General features: G+C 47.1%; 1 protein-coding gene across 2 annotated transcripts in view; it reads right to left on the bottom strand.

Annotated features, from left to right (window-relative positions):
* Nucleotides 1-21,861, bottom strand: part of LOC115636121 (ectonucleoside triphosphate diphosphohydrolase 8-like) — an 87,242-nt gene that overhangs the window by 18,806 nt on the left and 46,575 nt on the right. For both annotated transcript variants that reach the window (XM_030535843.1, XM_030535844.1), the window contains one exon: nucleotides 2,661-2,795. In XM_030535843.1, coding sequence (XP_030391703.1) covers nucleotides 2,661-2,783 — 123 coding nt within the window. In that variant the 5' untranslated portion in view covers nucleotides 2,784-2,795. The remainder of the gene's footprint in view (nucleotides 1-2,660; nucleotides 2,796-21,861) is intronic.

The raw sequence follows: 21,861 nt of genomic DNA, 5'->3' as shown, positions 1-21,861 counted from the left end.
TGATGATAATTTACACCATCAGTGCAACTGCATTTTCTTTATTGAGGTTTTACTGATCTTTTATTTTCTTTGTTGGTTTAATGTTCGCCAGTGTGGTTCAAAGATGCCATATTGAAAGCCTTGGGCCTGAAGATCTCACCCCACAAAATACAGGCTATAATGATGTAAGCTTCCCCCACCCCCACCCTTCCATGTGCCTCAGCCCTGTACATGTCTAGGGGTTGAGGGAAGGTCAGTCACTGCAGTGCTCACTGGGAACACACGTATGTGCACTGAGACCAGAATCCAGAATTTCTTCTCAGCAATCTTTCTCTCAGTGACTGCACCAACAATTCCATCATGCAACATCACAAACTCATCTGTGTAGTCTTATGTCTGTGGCATCTACAGAGGCTCTGACGTGTTACAGGACTTTGCTGTGGGCAGAAGTTTCTCAGAACTTTTCAGAGCATGGGTCACAACTTACTAGAGATTCCCAGACAAACACTATGCTAACACAGAGTTAAGGTTGAGAATTCATATGAGTAATTTAGGGTAAAATACATCACAAGGATTGTGTAAGTATTCCCAAATCCAAGCATTATAAACCTGGGAAATTCAGAGTTAAGGTTACACTTAAAAAAAATCTAAATATGTTAAGCTATGAAACTGCACAATTTGGGTACCCACACAACCTTAACTCTGCCTTTATGTGACACCATGTCAGATCCATAGGAGTATGATGCAGGCTTTTGAGTATATGTGGTCCCATAAGAGATTAACTGATCTGGAATTATGGATTTTCTTTTTCTTTCCCCCTGTCCTCGTGGTGAGCCACAACTGACCCCTCTGGACTCCTATCTCAGGGACACCTCGTCTGATTCACAATCACCCAGACCACCTGATCACCCATTTGCTATCTCAGGGACCACTTCCCCTCCCATTCATGGTTACATAACATCTATATGGCAACTATGACAATTGTTTACATGAAAAAGTAATATTTGGAAAGTCTTTAGGCTGGAATTTCCAAAGAGATGTAAGGGACTTAGGTGGCCAAATCTTGAATGTCAATGGGGGCTGGGCACCTGAGCTCTCAGAAAGTCCCAGTTCAGATGTACATTAAGCTGTATGTTTATGGGCTGTAGCAGCCGGAAACAAGGAGACTTAGGCTGTTTCTACACGGCCACTTTCAGCTCTAAAACTTTAGTCGTTCAGCAGCGTGAATTAAAACACCCCCCAGGAGCGACAAAAGTTTTAGCACTAAAAAGCATCAGTCTAGACAGCTCTTTATCGCCAGGAGCTGTGCTCCTGTCGATAAAGCTACCATCCCTCATTCGGGGTGGTTATTTTTTATTGCCGGGAGAGCTCTCCCCCAGTGATAAAGCATGACTACACTGCCCATGTCACTGCTTTGCCACGGCCACGGCCACGCTGTAATGTGGGCAGTGTAGTTGTACCCGTAGAACCACATGAGCAGCCACCTGTCTCTGCAGACCACTGCTGGAGCACTGCTGTTGTAGGATCAAGTGGAAGGAGGAAGGAAATTTGGAGTGAATGAAAATGATCTCTCACAGAATGTCTACTTCTGACATTCCCCCAGAGTGGTAGCAGAGTAGATATGGCCACCTTCTACCCTAGCTTTCCTATCCAGGGAGTCCCGTTGGGCTTAGGGTGATCAGACATCCTGATATTATTGGGATCATCCTGATATATTGGGGCTTTGTCTTATATATGCAACTATACTCCACAGGTGCCAACTTTTGTCTGCACATGTAGGTGCTCACGCCCCTGGCCCCACCCCGAGCCCCGCCCCAACTCTGCCCCTCCCTGTCCCTATTGGATCCCTCCCCAAATCCCCACCCTGGCCCCACCTCCTCCCCCAAGTGTGCTGCATTCCCCCTCCCTCCCAGGCTTGCCACATGAAACAGCTGTTTTGCAGTGCAAGCGTTAGGAGGGATGGGGGAGAAGCAAGATGCAGCAGTGCGCTCAGGGGAGGAGGCGGAGTGGAGGTGAGCTGGGGCAGGGGGACAGGGTGGGGTTTTTCCCCGTGGGTGCTCCAGTCCTGGAAAACCCATGGAGTCGGTGCCTATGCTATGCCCCTCTCCCCCCAAAAAGTCCCAATTTTTCACACTTGCTATCTGGTCACCCTAGCTGGGCTTGCATGGATTTAAACAGAAGGCTGAGCACATAATGGTCCAGCTCCATGTTAATTTCTGTGCCTCCACCAAGTCTGTCACAGTGTAAGAGTCCTTTTGAAAATATGCTGGGATTCAGCATTGGGGATGGCATTGGGATGGGTCCTTAGTTTGTAAAGGCACAAAATGATGGCCTTCTTCCAAGGTGGCCCAGACAGAGGTCTTCGATTAGAAGTTTGTAGAGTGCCTAGCACAATGAAGCCCTGATGCCGACTGAAGCCGTTCGTCCCAACAGCAATAAAAATAACCCTGCAATTTCTTGTGTGATCTGTTGTATTTTTCAAGCACATGTGGGGTTCTGCCAGTATTTCACTTTTTCTTCAGTATGCAGGGAGGTTGGGAAGTCTATACCTGCAAAGCTATGGCAATGCATTTTTGCTTGTTGCTAAAAATATTAACTTATACAATTTTTGGTAAACTCTGAAATTTCCAAGCACCTATGCAACACTACTGGCCTCTGTATTCTGTAGCTCAGGGACTCACCTTGTTGTGAGGTGCAAAGGAGACATTTTGGATCCTCACCAGGCTGAGAATGAGGACGATGGATGAAGACACAGCCAGCGCTACCAGAATGGCAGGGATGTAGCGTCTCAAATCGATGCTCATTTTAAAAATCACCTGCAAACACACACATGTAGAAAAGTAGAAGGGCAGTTCAAAGGGTTGGTTGGATGTGGCCACGGGGGATCATTGCTGTTTAGCAGACAGCAAAGGTTTCCTATCTGCAAAATGCAGACCATGATTCTGACCTGCTTTGTAAAGTGCTTTGTGATCAACTAATACTGTAGAATAGCTAGGGTTTATCTTTATCCCTCAAAGGCAGTGTTCCCCTCTGGCCATTCATGAGTCAGCCTCTGTTTTTACATTTGAGGCTTATTTTTGCAACTGGACATTTTGGAGACATACAGCTGAGAAGTCCATTCTGATCCCTGGCCCTGAGCCCTGTGCTCTGCCCTACCATTGCTAAGTTGGACTTTATCCTCAAATCAATGAAAATACAATGCAAAAACTACCACTGTAATTGGCACTAACTGGCTGCTTCAGTAGAGGCTGAACTTCTCCTTCCACCGTGACCGTGGACTCCTTAGCCCAGGAAACTGGCTATTAGTTGTGGGCTGGCATGAGTGAAGTTTGTGCTTCCCCTGCCAATGTGGTGCTGTTTGTTAGCATTAATGGAAGGGGCAGTGTCCAAGGCTGTTTGACCCATGCATCCCCCTGCACTGAAGGCAGCCAATGATCTCTCATAAAGGTTTAACAGCTTGGAACCTAAATGCAGCTATCACAAGACTTAATACCATGGAAAGAGCTGGCAAAGGTTTGCCAGCTTCCAGCTACCTTATCTCAAATACAGTGTGACCTGAAGAAAAATGAATCTAAGGCAACCCTCATACACAGTGAAGAGAAGAGTTGAACTCAAACCTTCCCCTGCCCCCACAACCAAGCAGCTCAGCTGAAAGCTGAAGGTCAAGGATATTGTCTTGTGAGGATCTCAGAGCATTTGCAGAGCAAGGCAAGGGCAGAAGGTTTTTAATATTGCCCAAGAAATTCCAGGTATGAAACAGATTGTGCTGACTAAATCCATCAGCTCCCACATGACTGATGATGATGACAACTGTAGTAAGATGAGGCCCTGAAACATAAACCCTTGGTATCAGAGACCTGGTATGAGGCCTGAGGAAAGGAATGGTCAAGGCATTGTTAACATAAAGCAAAGTTCAGCTGTGAGCCAGAGGCAGGCCCTGCTCACAAAAGTTGGCAAGAAGGCTGCTAATTGGATGTATACACATATTTAAAGGATAAACGTGGACCAGGATGGCATCAGAACAGTCACATTCCGCAAAAATAATGAGGAACAGGCTGACCCATCCTAAAAGACAGGGTCAAAAGGACAGACTCATTTGTTCGAACCAACCTGTACCAGGGGAGAGGCAGCACCACAACACGCAGAGGGGTTGTACCTCGGTACATCAGGAGTGATGTGTAACTTGTTTGTACCTGCGTATAAGAATGCATCTCTGAGTGGATGTCTTTGTCCGGCCTAGGGGGCAGTGGAGAGTCCTGCCACTGACTGAGCCGGTCCATTGTCAGGGGGCACATATTTGTAGTATGTCCTGTAGAGTCTGTGGGGAACTATTACTGAGCTTCATTTGACAATAAACCTGGCTGGGTGCTTTCGTACCTTATGAGAGTCTGGGTCACTGGGGGTTCTCTAGGGGTCTGCTGTGCCAGCTATCCGCAGAGCCGGGGCAGGACACAGAGGGAACACACTCACTCAGCCAACTGTTACAACACTGAACAGAGCAGAGCACCACACTGGTGACGTCTGATAGCAATGACAGTAGCTAGGTTTATTTTGAAGGGAAAGCCACGAGGGAGACCATTGGGACAAGGGAAAATTGTATGGAAATATATTGAAATTTTGCTAATACTCACCGACGTAGGATCTATGGGAACAAGGTGGTGACCCCAGTGGGAAATGTTATGGGAGGTCATCATCTGTTGTGATGGCAGATGTTTCATTTAGTTATTTATTACCCTGGTCGGTAGGCATCTGTCACCATGGTAGCGAGAGGTGCTTTCCATGGTGTGGAGTATGTCATTTCAGGCAGGTGGAGAATCAGACTTCACTTCCCTAGAGTCTCACAGACAGAGGGCGGGGAGGGACTTGGCCATCTGGCAGAGCCACCAGGATTCATTGGCTCACACTTGGCATGAGACCTGTGTACACCGATGTTTGGCAGCTCTTTATAAATTGGCCAAGTCCATGCTGAACTTGACCGGAGGCAAATGTTCAGTCGGACACACCCTTCCCTGGACAAACCATCTTGTGCAGCCACAGAGCTACATGCTGCCTGCAGTGTGCTGCAGGTGAATCATTACTACCACTGTCTTATTATTGTCTCCCAGTCACTATCTCTTTCCTTGACTCTGGAGGAGAGGAGAGTTTGCCAGCCTCTGAGATGTGGAAATCCCATGCCTGGCTGTGCTAAGATCTGGTCTCAGGGGTCACCTGGAGGGATGCAGTATCATGCTTCAGGTTTTCCACTCCAGAGGGTTTAGAGGTGTGGAACCTTTCCTGATTTAAGGCAAACTGTTGCCATGGGGAGCCAGTGGCAATGAGAACTTTGCCAAGGGTCTCCCTTTGAAGATGGGTTGTGATTATGCTATAGCACTTGGCCTTGGCCAAGACAGCCTGTATTATCACCCTGGGTGGAGAAAAGCTTCCTGCAAGGGCAGCACTCTTGTGTACTAACTGTCTCCTGCAGAATGACTTCATGGGGGTAAATAGCCTTTTCCCCATTTCCTCCAATAAACTCCCTCTGGATCCTTGTAAAGTGAACTGTACATTCCAGAGGTTAAATTATAACATCTCATTTGCATCCCACGTAATAAGGAGAGGTAATGATTACCTTTAATTTCCTAGTAAAGAGAGTTAGCAATGTGTTCCTGTTTCAAGCTTCATATTGACCCTTCTGCTTATGTCATGTGTGACACAGAAGGGGTTACGCAGAGTCTTTCTGCACTGGGGGGGGGCGCTCTGAGACACCATCTCTGCATCACTGTTCCCAACCTTTCCAAGCTCAGCCCTTGCTGTGCCTGCCACCTCCCCTCTACACATGTTGGTTTTAGCCTACCATGGTGCTTAGTCTAACCCTAACCTCATCTCAAGGCCAAGATCATGGCCTTGTTTCCATGTTAGTGCACAGACTGGGGGAGACACTAGCAGCAGTGCACCGGGGCTCAGCACAGAGGATCCTCAGGAATGCTGTCAGCCTGCAGAAGGGTACCATAGCCATGTCTGAGACCTGCTGGCCTGCATGGCATCTGATTCAGCTGCTATTTGACAGGAATACATACATTCATCTCACATACTGCAGAGACAGGAATCCCCTGAGGGGCTTGTCTGGTGAGGAGCTGGCAGCTCTGTAATGGGAGGAATTTACTTTAGCACAACATGTACTAATTCCAGAAGGGCCCCTCAGGTCTCAGATGTGCCTGATGGACTGTTCCGTGAGGTGTACCAGGAATTCAGATTCATACATAGATTCCCAGGCCACAAGGGACCACTGTGATCATCTAGTCCAGTGGTTCTCAAACTATTTACCATTGTGGGCTGCATCCAGAACTATCTGTACAGCCCGGAGGATGTCACATGGGCTGCAGCTCTGTGCTGATTGGGCCACACATTGCGAGCCATTGGTCTAGTCTGACCTCCTGTATAACACATACCAGAGAACTGCCCCAAATCACTTCTAAAGCAAAGCTTTTTTAAAAAAGCCAGTCTTGATTTTAAAATTGTCAGTGATGGAGCATTCACCATGACCCTTGGTAAATTGTTCCAATGGTTTATTACTCTCAGTGTTAAAAATATATGCTTAATATCCAGTCTGAATTTGTCTAGCTTCAACTTCCAGCCATTGGATCATGTTAAATCTTTCTCTGCTAGATTGAAGAACCGGTTATTAAATATTTGTTCCCCATGTAGGTACCAATAGACTGTGATCAAATCACCTATTAGTCTTCTCTTTGTCAACTAAATAGATTCAGCTTCTAGAGTCTGTCACTCTAAGGCAGGTTTTCTAATCTTTTAATCATTCCTATGGCTCTTCTCTGATCCCTCTCCAATTTATCAACATCCTCCTACAATTGTGGATATCAAAAGGGGACACAGAACCTCAGCAGTGGTTGCACCAGTGCCAAATGCAGCAGAAAAATAACCTCCCATGTTTATGCATCCCAGGATCGCACCTGCCATTTTGGCCACAGTGTTAGACTGGGAGCTCGTGGCCAGCCAATTATCTATCTCAACCCCCAAATCTTTTTTAGAGTCACTGCTTCCCAGGATAGAGTCCCCTGGTCTGTAAAACATTCCTTGTTCCTAGTTCCAAAGGGCAATACACAGTTGGGGGCCTTGGAGCAGCTGGTGTGTTCCACAGTATTATGTATATGAGAAGTAAAACAGAAATTTGGAGTAGTGACACTTCAAATGAAACCTTTATATATAAATAGCTGGACAAGCATGGTCAGTACAAGGAAAAGCCTTGCTAGGAGACTGAGATGATGCTTTCAGCAGCCCCATAGCACCTCCCCTTAGAGGAACCAGATTATATGACTTGTCCAAAAGGTAGCAACCTAGCAGCACAACATCCTCTACCAGTGTAGGGGCGTTGGGAAGACTGCCACTGACTGAATCACCCATGCACATCTTTTCCTAAAGGGGTTCCATGGAATTCTCCCACTCAAGTATTAAGACCTAACCCAGCTTGGCCGATGAGATCTGATAAGATCACAGCCCGTGGTGGTATCTCCTTAAAGGTGGGGCAAGAGAGAGATGGTCTGGAGGATCTTACTTTGCTAGCGCTGAGATGAAACACAGTAACAGAATGGATATCCAAGGCACCAAAGCAATACAAAGCAGACTGAGGCCTGGTCTACACTAAGCATTTATACTGAATTTAGCAGAGTTAAACCGATTTAACCCTGCACCTGTCCACACAATGAAGCCCTTTATATCGATATAAAGGGCTCTTAAAACCGATTTCTGTACTGCTCCCGACGAGGGGAGTAGCGCTGAAATCGGTATTGCCATGTCGGATTAGGGTTAGTGTGGCCACAATTCGACGGTATTGGCCTCTGGGTGTTATTCCACAGTGCACCATTGTGACTGCTCTGGAAAGCCATCTGAACTCGGATGCACTGGCCAGGTAGACAGGAAAAGCTCCGGAAACTTTTGAATTTCATTTCCTGTTTGGCCAGTGTTGTGTATTTGGTTGTCATGGTTTTTGTTCCTATGGCAACTGAGTTAGATTATTAGGGGATAGCCTAGCCTGCTTCAGCCGGTTAGGTGAGCTCTGTGTGTGTAAAATAAATGGTAGTTTTGTTAGCTGTCTGCTGTCTGGCCTCAAGTGATTTCTTCCTAAACTGGCTGCCCCCAAGGATACAACAAGTGGCGACGATGGATGGGATTCTGGTGCTGCTCCAGTAACAGAAGGAAGTAGAAGTCAAGGTAAAACAAACAAACAAACAAAAAAACTGCTTGTTTGCACTGACTGTGAAAGTGAAACTAAAAATCATGGCTACTCTGACTGGGCCACTGGAACCTTTTGATGAGAATATAGAGCAGTGGCCTGTGTATACTGAGCGTTTTGAGCTTTTTATTATTGCAAATGACATTACAGAAGTGAAGAACGTGCCAATATTCTTAAGTGTTGTAGGGGCTAAAACCTACTCCCTGCTACGCATACACCCTGTTAAGCCTGAGACTAAATCTTACAGTGACGTTGTGGAAATCCTGGGTTCCCATTTTTCCCCAAAACTACTGGTAATTGCTGAAAGATATAGGTTCCACAAAAGAGACCAAAAAGAAGATGAAACATTTGTACAATTTGTAGCAATTTTAAAAAAGCTAGCAGAACACTGTGAATTTAAAGAGATGTTAAATGATGCCTTGCGTGACAGGTTAGTGTGTGGCATGTACAGTGAAGCTATACGGACGCACCTACTGACAGAGGCTCAGCTTACATTACAGAAGGCTGTTGATATTGCTGTCTCCATGGAACTGGCTACAAGGGAGGCGCAATACATTGGTGCAACCAACCCACAAAACTGTGCAGGATCAAGAATGTTATCGCTGTGGTAAGCCGGGTCACCAGGCATCAGAATGCTGGTATAAGGACCGGGTGTGTCGACACTGTGGCAAAAAGGGACACATTGAGTGTGCCTGTAAACAAAAGAAAAAGAGGCCTGCGGTCTGGCCGACAAAAAGAGGAACCCTGCATACCCTAGAGCAGACCAGGATGATCAAGGTGACACCTCATGGAAGTGCCACTGCATGTTTTGTCTTTGGCAGTGGGCTCACATGAATACTGGGTAACCCCGTTGTTGGATGGCAAACCTATACGCATGGAACTGGACACCGGTGCAGCCGTCTCGCTGGTCTCCGAGACTGTGTATAAAGAAAAGCTACAGCATCTTCCGCTTAAGGCAACAAAAACTGTTCCGAAGACGTATACGGGAGAAGCTGTGCCCATGTTGGGCACTATTGATGTTAAGGTGGAGCTCAATGGACAGGCTGCTAAATTGCCACTGTTTGTGGTGAGAGGTAACTACCCAGTCTTAATGGGTAGGTCTTGGCTTGGGAAGATTCAGCTGAACTGGGCAGAAGTGCACCGGATGACTAAAGAAGAAAGCAGTCTAACCCCTATACTAAGGAAACATGCTGCTGTTTTTGGAGATGATTTGGGAAGTATGAAGGGAATCACTGTGACATTGAACATTAAACCTGACAGTCCACCAAAATATCTGAAAGCCCGAACTGTGCCATATGCCATAAGGCCAAAAGTTGAAGCAGATCTGGAGCGCCTGGTCACCAATGGAGTCCTAATACCAGTTACCCATAGCTCATGGGCCACTCCTATCGTCCCAATAGTGAAGAAAGATGGCTCTCTCTGGATTTGCGGTGATTTTAAAGTCACTGTCAACCCAGTGTTGTGTGCAGAGCAATACCTGCTTCCTCGCATCGATGACCTCTTCGCAGGCCTGGCTGGAGGACAAAAGTTCAGTAAGATTGATCTGAGTCAAGCATATTTACAGATGCACGTCAATGAAAAGTCCCAAGAGCTGTTGACTATTGTGACTCATAAGGGGCTTTATCGATACTGTCGCCTACCCTTCAGAATAACTTCTGCTCCAGCCCTATTCCAGAGGGCTATGGGCCAGATCTTGTGTGGCTTGTCAGGAGTTCAGTGCTATCTGGATGATATCCTGGTCACTGGAAGGAATGAAGAGGATCACTTAAAGAATTTAGAGGCTACCCTACAAAGACTGGAAGAGTATGGCCTACGAGTTCACAAAGACAAGTGTGAATTCTTCAAGCCCTCTGTTGAATATTTGGGACACATCATTGATTCTGCAGGTCTTCATAAGGCCCCTGCAAAAGTTAAAGCTATTGTGGAGGCTCCCCCACCTCGAAATGTAAGCCAGCTGCACTCGTTTCTAGGACTACTGAACTATTATTGAAAGTTCATCTCACAGTTAGCCACACTGCTAAAACCACTTCATGAGCTCCTGGGGCAGAACAAGGCCTGGAAGTGGACTGAAGCCTGTGATGTTGCATTTAACAAAGCTAAGGATGCATTGCTAAATTCTGAAGTTCTAATGCACTTTGATCCATCCTTACCCCTACAATTGGCCTGCGATGCTTCCCCTTATGGAGTGGGAGCAGTCGTGTCACACAGTATGCCTTCGGGAGAAAAGAGACCTATTGCTTTTGCTTCACGCACTCTAAGCAAAGCAGAAACTACGCCCAGATCGAACGTGAGGCATTAGGAATTGTTTTTGGAATTCGGAAGTTAAATCAGTACCTGTTTGGGCGAAAGTTTACTCTTCTCACAGACCATCGACCTCTGACGTCAATTTTTGGACCCTACACAGGCATTCCCCCATTAGCTGCTAGTCGTATGCAACATTGGGCATTGTTACTTTCAGCACACACATATGAAGTCAAATATCGGAAATCCACTCTGCATGGCAATGCAGATGGCCTCTCCAGGTTGCCTTTGCCGGTCAAACATCAAGATAGTGCTGTCATAGTATAATTCCCAAATTTGAACCTTAGCGTCCAAAATATGGGTACTAGCATGAATTCCCCTAAGCTTAATTACCAGCTTAGATTCTGTAGCGCTGCCACCAATCAGGAATTCCAGGGCCTGATACCCTCTGGTCCCCCCAAACCCTTCCCTGGGGACCCCCAAGACCCAGATTCCTTGAGTCTCAAAACAAAGGGGAATAAACCATTTCCCTTTCCCCTCCTTTCTTTCTCCCAGCTCTTTCCCACCCTGGGTACACTAGGAGACCACCGTGATTCAATTCCTTGAATCCCCACCGCGAGAGGAATGTTACCTTCCCCCTCCCTTCTTCCCCAGAGAGAGATACGGAGATAAACGCAGAGAGTAGGTTTTTCTTCCCTCCTCCCTTTCCTTTCTCCCACCAATTCCCTGGTGAGTGTAGACTCCCTTCCCTGGAGTCTTACAATAGATAACCAAAAAAATCAATTAGATTCTAAAAAAAAAAAGGAAAACTTTAATAAAGAAGGAAAAACATAAAAATTGTCTCTGTAATCAAGATGGTAAATATACAGGGTTTTTTAGCTTATAGACAATAGAAAGAAGCTTTCTCCAGCAGAAACACAATTTAAGCTACTTCCAGCAAGTACACATCTGCAAATAAAGAAAAACAAGTTAAAAGACTATAACTGCCTTTACTTACTCACTTACTATTCTGAATAGATAAGAGACTGTAGCAGGGAGATTGGCAGAAACCTGCTTGCACCTCTAGTCCCGTCCAGGACCCAGAGAGAACAACGCACAAAACCCAAAACTCACAAACAAAGGCTTCCCTCCACCCAGATTTGAAAGTATCTTGTTTCCTGATTGGTCCTCTGGTCAGGTGTTTGGGTCCCTGTTTGTTAACCCTTTACAGGTAAAAGAGTCATTAACCCTGTTTATGACAAGTGCCCAAAAGGAAATCTACTTTGAACAGGTAGAGAATACACCCATCACTGCTACTCAGATAAAGAAGGCAACTCGCGTTGACCCAGTATTGTCCCAAGTTATGGACCTGGTGATGCATGGAAAATCTTGACAAACCTCTCCGGTCTCACCCAACCTTGTTATCCTACATGTCCAGGAGGATGGAGTTATCGGTCCAATCTGGTTGTTTGTTGTGGGGGAGACGTGTCATTATTCCACCACCACTGAGATCACAGATGTTAGAACAGCTACATTCCGGTCACTGTGGAATAGCTACTTTTGGTGGCCTGGATTGGACAGTGCTATTGAAGAGAAGGCAAAAGCTTGTATGTCATGTCAGGGTGTGAGGAATGCACCCCAGTGGGTGCCCCTACATCCATGGGACTGGCCTGAAAACCCGTGGCAACTTATTCACATTGACTTCACTGGCCCCCTTGAAGGAAGCATGTTCTTGGTGGCAGTAGATGCCCATTCTAAATGGCCAGAAGTCTCTATAATGCAGTCCACTACTGCAGAGAGTACTATCCAAAAATAAATGGTAGTTTTGTTAGCTGTCTGCTGTCTGGCCTCAAGTGATTTCTTCCTAAACCAGCTGCCCCCAAGGCTATAACAGCCAGCGTGGAGCTCTGATCAGCACAGGTGACCACGCAGAGCTCATCAGCACAGGTAACAATGCAGTCTCCTGAGAATAGAAAAAGAGCTCCAGCATGGACCGCACGAGAGGTACTGGATCTGATCGCTATATGGGGAGAGGATTCCATGCTAACAGAACTCTGTTCCAAAAGACGAAATGAAAAAATATTTGAAAAAATTTCCAAGGCTATGATGGAGAAAGGGCACAGCAGGGACTCAGTGCAGTGCACAGTGAAAGTTAAGTAGCTCAGACAAGCCTACCAGAAAACCAAAGAAGCAAACAGAAGGTCTGGGGCAGGGCTGAAAACATGCCGCTTCTACGCTGAGCTGCATGCAATTCTGGGGGGGGTCCACCACCACTACCCCACCCCTGTCCGTGGATTCCGAGGTGGGGATGGTAATCTTAGTCATGGCTGAGGATTCTGCGGACGGGGAAGATGACGAGGAGGAAGAGGAGGACGAGCTTGCAGAGAGCACACAGCACTCCGTTCTCTCCAACAGCCAGGAGCTTTTTCTCACCCTGACTGAAGTACCCTCCCAACCCTCCCAAGGCAGTATCCCAGACCATGAAGCCATGGAAGGGACCTCTGGTGAGTGTACCTTTGTAAATATAAAACATGGTTTAAAAGCAAGTGTTTTTTAATGATTAATTTGCCCTGAGGACTTGGGATGCATTCACGGCCAGTACAGTTACTGGAAAAGTCTGTTAACACATCTGGGGATGGAGCAGAAATCCTCCAGGGACATCTCCATGAAGCTCTCCTGGAGGTACTCCAAAAGCCTTTGCAGAAGGTTTCTGGGCAGGGCAGCCTTATATTGTCCTCCATGGTAGGACACTTGACCACGCCATGCACGTAGCAAGTAATCTGGTATCATTGCATGACAAAGCCTAGCTGCGTATGGTCCCTGTGTTTGCTGGCATTCAAACAACATCAGTTCTTTATCTCGCTGTGTTATCCTCAGGAGAGTGATATCGTTCATGGTAACCTGGTCGAAATTCAGGAATTTAATTAAGGGGACAGAGATGGCCATTCCTACTGGGCTGTTTGCCTGTTGCTTAAAAGAAATCCTTCCTTGCAGGTAGCCAAGCAGGGGGAAGGGGGGGGTGATTGGTGCTGCGCTTTTTCGCGTTTGGCTAGCAGGAATCTTCCCTGCTACCAGCCACGCGGCGGGGCGGGGAGGGGGGTGTTTAGCAGTAATCTTCCATGATACCAGCCATGTGGTGGGGGGAGGGGTAAAGCGATCATCCCAGAGAATTGGATGTGGGGGGGTGGTTTCTGCTGCTGCATGTTAACAGGAAAGAAGCAGCACTCAACGGGCTTTGCTTGCTATTTGGGAAAGGAGAGCGCTGGATATATGAAGGCTACAGAAGCCGAAAGACAATGGCTTACCATGGCTGCATACAAGCTGAATTATGCTGCCCAGACCTGCATCTGTGAGATCTCTAACACCAGAGCCGCAGGCACTCAATATTAAGATACAAAATGCGACCTTGTAGTGAAATCACATGTGCTATGTAAGGTGAATAGTGTTGTTCACTGTGAAAGCATTGTTCTGTAAAATGTATCTTTTTAAACACTTCTCTCCCTTTTTTCCCTCCCTCACGCAGCTGCAAATTTTTCAAGCCTCCCTACTCCATTCCGAAGGCTATCTCAGATAAGGCGGCGGAAAAAAAAGATGTGAGACGAAATGTTCTTGAACATCATGGAAGTGACCCACAATGAAAGAGCTCATCTGAATGAGTGGAAGGACGCTGTATCAAATTACAGGAAAGATACCAGTGAATGTGAGGACAGGAGGGACGCTTGAGATGAGCGATGGCGGAAGGAAAATCAGAGGTGTAGGCAGGAAGATCAGCAGTGGCAGGATGCAACTCTGGGGCTGCTGCGTGATCAGGGCCGGCCTTAGGATTTATGGTGCCCTAGGCGATATTATTAAACTGGTGCCCCTGTGCCTGATCTGCTCTTAGCAACACAAACATAAGCTTATAGTATTGGAAAACTTGCCACATTCACATTATTAAAACCAGTTAAACTTAATTAAGCACACTGTAATGCTGATGGACTAGCATTAAAGAAGCAGCACTATAGAAAAAATTCTGATATGACAGAATGATGCAAATAATATATATTTTTTAATTTATCAAAATTTTATTGGAAATTTATATGAAGAGGTATTGAAACAAAGATTTGTTTTTAATTAAAAGCAATCCTTCTGGCTTTTTTGGCTGCAAAATCAGTAATAATGTCATCATATGACAAAGACAAAGTCGTGTCTTGTTCGATCGCAAGAATAGCAAGACCAGTCAAGCATTCCTGACTCATTGTAGAGCGGAGATAGTTTTTAATGAGCTTTAGTTTTGAGAAACTCCGTTCTCCTGATGCTACTGTTACAGGAATTGTCAGTGGCAATCTACACATTAGGATACATGCCAACAAGTTTGTGGGTATGAATAAACTGTACAATGTCCATCACCGATTTTGCATGTGGCAACATTGATGACAGTGTACTCAGTTCTTTGTACAGTTCAAGTCCATTTAAATCAAAACTATCACCGTGCTTCAGGAGGCTCTCTAGATTCTTGCACTTTGTCATTAGTTGCTCTTGTTTTCCTATTTTGTTGAATTTAGTTATGTCATACAAAAATCCAAACTGTTCATGGTGTACTTGCAAGGTATTAAACCTTTCATCAACAGCAGATACTGCTTTATCCATCACAACATTAAAAAATTCAACCTCAAATTTCTTTTCTGGATCATCTATGGGCATGATCTGCTGTACAGATTCTTCACAAAGAAGTGTCCCTGGCCTTTTTAACTCATATTAACTATGTATTTACTTTATGAAAGTTGGAGAAAACATTGTGAAAACGTAAAACTTTGGCTGCCCAACTTCTGGGCTGGCAAAAGTTATACTGACTCACAGGGAAAAAAAAAGCAGGTGAATCTTAGTACAACATATGGTCACTCTATACCAGGAGTCGGCAACCTTTCAGAAGTGGTGTGCCAAGTTCACTGTAATTTAAGGTTTCTTGTGCCAGTAATACGGTTTAATGTTTGTAGAAGGTTTCTCTCTATGTCTATATTATATAAATAAACTATTGTTATTATCTGAGGTCTTGACCACCGGTCCTGCTCAGGCCACTGCCAGCTGAGTAAATGAAACCCCAAACCAGCAGCGGGCTGGTGGCTGGAACCCTAGACAAGGATCCCAGGCCCTGCTCAGCCCGCTGCTGGTCTGGGGCTCTGACCACCAACTCCTGCCAGCCAGGATCCCGGCCGCCAACCCCCGCTCAGCCCGCTACCAGCCTGGGATTCTGCTCACCCAGGCTGGCAGGAGGCAGAGTGGGGCTGGTGGCTGAGCTCCTGACTGGCAAGGGGCAGGCAGCTGGAACCCCAGAGTAGCAGTAGGCTGAGTGCTGCTGGCACCCCAGACTGGCAGCAGACTGAGCCACTCAACCCCCCACCGGCGCTGCACAGCCCGCCACCAGCCCGCTCAGCCCGCCACCAGCCCGCTCAGCCCGCTGCCGGCTGAGTGAATGGAACCCCAGGCTGACAGCAGGTTGAGTGGTTCAACTGGCCTGCTCAGCCCACGCCAGCCTGGGGTTCCTTGGGGGTCCCCAGGCCAGCAGTAGGTGCTGAGTGGGGCCGATGGCTGGTATCCCAGCTGGCAGTAGGGCAGCAGCTGGAACCCCAGAGCAGTGATAGGCTGAGCCGCTCAGCCTGCTGCTGCATACCATCAAAAATCAGCTCACCTGCCACCTTTGACACGTATGCCGTAGGTTGCCGAACCCTGCTTTATACACTAGTAAGGAGATGAGCATATTACAGTTGTTGGAGGGCTCTTATCAGGAGTAACAGGCTATAGGAAAGTCAGTCAACATTTTTTGTTTCTCTGATGAAAACTGACCCACTCCCTGCCTCAAACCAAACCTGTCACTAATAATTGTCAACAACTTAATTTTCTGTTTTTGGCTAAGATATTGATTTTTTTTTTTTTAAATATTGAAATTGAATTCAGGATTGTTAGCAAGAATTTTTGGCAAACAAATTTTTAAATGACAATCTAAATGTCAACACAGTACTGCTTTCATGCTTGGCTCACCCCCCAGCCTGCTGGTCCAACAGCTGCAGTAGAGGAGGAGATAAGTGGAAAACTGCAGGACCCCAAAATCCACCTGTCAGGGACTCTAACCCTGATGGCAAAGTTCGTTGTCTGACCGCAAGAGAGACAGGCAACACCAGCAAGGTCCGATCAAAAGCTCTTTATTGACAAGTGCACGCATCAATAGAGAGCATCTCGTCTCCAGAGAGAACCAGCCCCCTCTTTACATCTTAGTATAAGCCTATATAGACAGTTCCATCGCGTCATAAATTATTCACTGGAGCAACCCACCCCCTTCTTCTAACAACTAGAAACTAGACACCTTTAGTATACATGCATGCCTAAAGTTAGAAATGTAGGGGAGTTAAAAACAAACAAAGAACAAAACCAGGGAGTGAAAACAAGGAGGCTGGGAAACTAGGGCTCTTATCAGTTCTTCGAAGGAGCTGCCCGAACACAGCACATCTGGTACTATGCCAGGAATGCAGCTTCTCTTTTATCTCACTTTTTCCCAGCGCTTGTGAGACATGCTGCTGCTTCTCAGTGTTTTTCACTTAGGGGTTACTCACAAACCTCTGTTAGCCTGACTTTGGTCAGGTTGGCATACCTGGTTTTGTCTGCTATATCTTTATTCAGGCCTAACACACCTCTTGGGGTGCAGAGTGGCAACAGCAGCAGCAAACCCTCAGGTCCAATCACACGCCAATGGGCACCGCCGCCAGCCCAACAGACCATGGTGAAGTTAGCACAGCATCTGATCTCAGGGACGGGGCACCCATGGAGACACAGCAGCTCATCCTGCCCTGTGCAGCTCCCCCCGGATGAGATGGATCGCTGGCAGCTGCCAGCCCGGGGGAGAGGCGCTCCCCAGCGAGGGTGGCCAGATCCAGATGTCCTGATTTTATAGGGCCAGTCCCGATATTTGGGGCTTTGTCTTATATAGGCACCAATTACCCCCACCTAGAGTGACCAGACAGAAAGTGTGTAAAATCAGGACAGGGATGGGTGGGGGTGGGGGGGTAAAAGGAGCCTATATAAGAAAAAGATCCCAAAATTGGGACTGTCCCTATAAAATAGGGATATCTGCTCACCCTACCCCAATCCCCTATCCTGATTTTTCACACATCTGGCTAACCCCAGCCAAGCCCTGTGTGACATCCCAATTCTGGCTGCCTGCCCAGGAAGTGAGTTACTTTCACTTTCATTCCTCAGCAGGCCGCCAGCCTCCCCTCCCCCGCAGCACCTCCCCCAACCCAGCCCTGACGGAGGGGAGGGAGGAGAGAGAGAGGGGTGCTCCTGGGGAGGAGGGAGAAAGGAGGGGGTGCTCCATGGGGCAGGTGGGGAGAAGAATGGATGTTATAGGAGACAACAAAGGATACTGGTTCCAGAGCCACAGAGCCTGCCTCACCTGACCTCAGCCGGGGGGAAAGAGTCACACTCACAGGTGAGCTCCTTTCCCAACCCCTGCTCCCACCCCTTCCCAGAGACCCCAGCAGCCAATCCCATTCCTCAGACTGTGCTGCATTCGGCTCTCTCTAGGACCCAGCAGCCCTGCTTCTCCACTGTCTGGGCTGCCTGCAGAGTGGTGCCCCCAGGCAGAGTGAGGCCCTACGCGGCTGCCTATCCTGCCTATGCCTAAGGACGGCCCTGTGCGTGATCAAACTGACATGCTTCGGCATCTGGTGGAGCTTCAGGAACAGCAGCAGGATCACAGAGTGCCGCTGCAGCCCCTGTATAACCACCCTCACTCCTCACCATGTTCCACATCCTCCTCACCCAGATGTGTAAGAACACGTGGGGGGAGGCTCCGTGCACTCGCCCACTCCACCCCAGTGGACAGCCCAACCAACAGGCTGTCATTACTTTGAAATTTTTTTAGTGGCCTTTTCCTTCCCTCCTATCCTCCTCCCAAACTGCACCCAGGCTACCTTGTCAGTTCTCTCCCTCTTTTTACAATGAATTAATAAAGAATACATGATTTTTAAACGATAGTGGCTTTATTTCCTTAAGCAAGCTGTAATCGAAACGGGAAGGTGGGTTGCTTACAGGGAATGAATCAGTCAAGGCGAGGGGGGGGGTTCATCAAGGGGAAACAAATACAGCAGTCACACTGTACCCTGGCCCGTGATAAAACTGGTTTTCAAAGCTTCTCTGATGCACTCCGCTTCCTGTGTGCTCTTCTAATCACTCTAGTGTCTGGCTGCGCGAAATCAGCTGCCAGGTGATTTGCCTCAGCCTCCCACTCTGCCATAAAGGTCTCCCCCTTACTCTCACAGAGATTGTGGAGCACACAGCAAGCAGCAATAACAAAGGGGACATTGGTTTGGCTGAGGTCTGAGCGAGTCAGTAAAGTGCGCTAGCGCGCCTTTAAATGGCCAAATGCACATTCTACCACCATTCTGCACTTGCTCTGCCTGTAGTTGAACAGCTCCTGACCACTGTCCAGGCTGCCTGTATATGGCTTCATGAGCCATGGCATCAAGGGGTAGGCTGGGTCACCCAGGATAACGACAGGCATTTCAACATCCCCAACTGTTATTTTCTGGTCTGGGAAGTAATTCCCTTGCTGCAACCATTTAAACAGAATAGTGTTCCTGAAGACGAGAGCGTCATGAACCCTTCCTGGCCATCCCACGTGGATGTTGGTGAAACGTCCCTTGTGATCCACCAGTGCTTGCAGCACCATTGAAAAGTACCCCTTGCGGTTTATGTACTGGGTGCCTTGGTGCTCTGGTGCCAAGATAGGGATATGGGTTCCATCTATGGCCCCACCACAGTTAGGGAATCCCATTGCAGCAAAGCCATCCACTATGACCTGCACATTTCCCAGAGTCACAACCTTTCGTAGCAGCAGCTTAATGATTGCTTTGGCTACTTGCGTCACAGCAGCTCCCACAATAGATTTTCCAACTCCAAATTGATTCCTGACTGACTGGTAGCTGTCCAGCGTAGCAAGCTTCCAGAGGGCTATCGCCTCTTGCTTCTCCACTGTGAGGGCTGCTCTCATCTTGGTATTCTGGCGTTTCAGGGCAGAGGAAAGCAAGTCACAAAGTTACATGAAAGTGCCCTTACGCATGCAAAAGTTTCGCAGCCACTGGGAATCATCCCAAACCTGCAAAACTATGCGGTTCCACCAGTCTTTGCGTGTTTCCCGGGCCCCAAATTGGCGTTCAATGACTACAACCTGCACCATTACCAGCAGGCTCTCCAAAGCGCAGGGGCCCGCAGTTTGAGAGAATTCTGTGTCCATGTCCTCATCACTGTCATGGCCGCTCTGCCGTAGCTGCCTCCTCCTAACCTGGCTTTGCAGGTTCCGATTCAGCATTGACTGCACGATAATGCGTGAGGTGTTTACAACATCCATGATTGCTGTCTTGAGCTCAGCAGGGTCCATGTTTGCTGTGCTATGGCATTTGCACAGTTCACCCAGGAAAAAAGGCTGCTTTCATGGAGGGAGGGGTGAGGCTGTACCCAGAACCACCCCAATAATGTTTTTTGCCCCATCAGGCACTGGGATCTCAACCCACAATTCCAAGGGGCGGGGGAGACTGTGGGAACTATGGGATAGCTACTCACAGTGCAACGCTCTGGAAATTGACATCAGCCTAGGTACACGGACGCACACCACCGAATTAATGTGCTTAGTGTGGCTGCATGCACCCGACTTCATACAATCTGTTTAAAAAAACGATTTCTGTAAAATCGGTATAATCCCGTAGTGTAGACATACCCTGAGTGTGGGTGATGTGTAGCTCTGTACCCAGTTATTTCTGTTCCCAGGCAGAGTGCTGATTTTTTTTTCTGATTAGAGATGTTTAATCTTTTAACTTCTTCTTGTCTTGAACAAACCTTTGCAAAATTCAGGCTGAGATTTCCAAAGCTACTGAAGGGCTCGGGATGCCCAATTCTCAATAACACTAGTGGGAACGGAACTGGGCATTCAAATCCCCTGGATGGCTTTGAAACCCACCTGTATTCTCCATGGGCTGGGACAGTCCCCAGTGGAGTTCTGGACAATCGACAAGCCAGTCCATAACATGCATTACTGGAACCTGGCCATGCTGAGTGGGGCTCTGGAGAGGAAGGCTATTGGAAGCGAAGTCCTCAAGCAGATGCACCCCAGAGCTATGGAGCTCCATCATCAGTGTTCAGCTTCCCAGCAGTGTCCTCAGTCCTGGCCTAATAGGAGAGGTGAAGTGACTTGCTGAGGGGAGCCCACCCCTTAGCCCTCCATCCCCCTTTCCTTGAGCCAAACATGTTTTTGCATGTTAAAAAGACTCCCATATATGAAAGCAGCAGAATCTGTTTTACCGGACTCCTCTGGCTGCACTATCCCTGAAGAAACTCCTATCGATGGGTGACAAGTGCACACCGAGGAGCAGGTGAAGCCATGGGATGGAGAGGTGCGTGTAAGAGGAACTTGCAGCCCGCTGTTCATCAGGCTCTTGGATCTCCTGTACCAGTGCTGCAACCTGATGCTGGCAGCGGCTAATAGCTGATGTTCAGAGGACAGTAAAGAGTCCTCACAATGTACCAGCCAGTTGTGCAGGGGGGATGATTCCTTCCAGACACTGCTGGTGACTGGTTCACTCCCTGGTGAAATGTATCACATTCTGCATCTCTACAATACAGCCAGTGCCAGCCAGTTCCCTTGTAACATCCTGTTAGATAACCTGACACTGTGCCCATGTGGAAGGGCGTTTCCTTGGCTGACCTCATCATGCACATTGAAGGGCAGTATACTCAGTAGCCTCTTACCGTGAGCCTCTTTCCCTACTATTCCAACTCTGAACCCTGCAGTTTATTCATTTCAAGGTGCACTGGGGGATGTCTGATATACTAGAAATATACTTAACGCTCTCTCTCTCGCTCTCTCTCCTCATACACCCTATCTATCTAATCTATCTAATACATACATGCACAATCCAAACCAGATATCTGAATGCAACGGGGAACATTTAATACATAGTACTGTTGCATAAATGAGTTTCTGGAGATGAAGCTTACATTAGTTTCCCAGACTAAATGATACCAACAAAGGATTTTTTGCTGGTATAACTGCATCTGCACAAGGGTTTTTGATGGTACAGCTATATCAAATGGGGTCTGTGTGATATTTTTATACTTCTTGCAGACATAGCTATGACAGTACAATTTGTAAGTATAGAGCAGCCTCAAGTAAATTTCTTGATAATTTTGCTAGGATGATAATTTCCCCAGGCAAAAACTTTCTTACTAAGTTTTAGGGTTGTAAATATATATTGAGAAAATGATCTTATGAGGAAGTTGTAGATATAAGAAAAACAAGTGGTTTGAAAGCCAGGAAATTCTCCATGAAAATGAAAATAAATGTGAAATATGCAGTATTGGTGTAGCCAAGAGCCTAGGATATTAGAGAAACAAGAAGAGCGAAGAAA

The sequence above is a fragment of the Gopherus evgoodei genome, chromosome 16, assembly GCF_007399415.2.
Source record: "Gopherus evgoodei ecotype Sinaloan lineage chromosome 16, rGopEvg1_v1.p, whole genome shotgun sequence".
Taxonomy (NCBI): domain Eukaryota; kingdom Metazoa; phylum Chordata; order Testudines; family Testudinidae; genus Gopherus; species Gopherus evgoodei.
The sequence above is the reverse complement of the archived record's forward strand: the minus strand, read 5'-3'. Positions and strand labels throughout refer to the sequence as shown.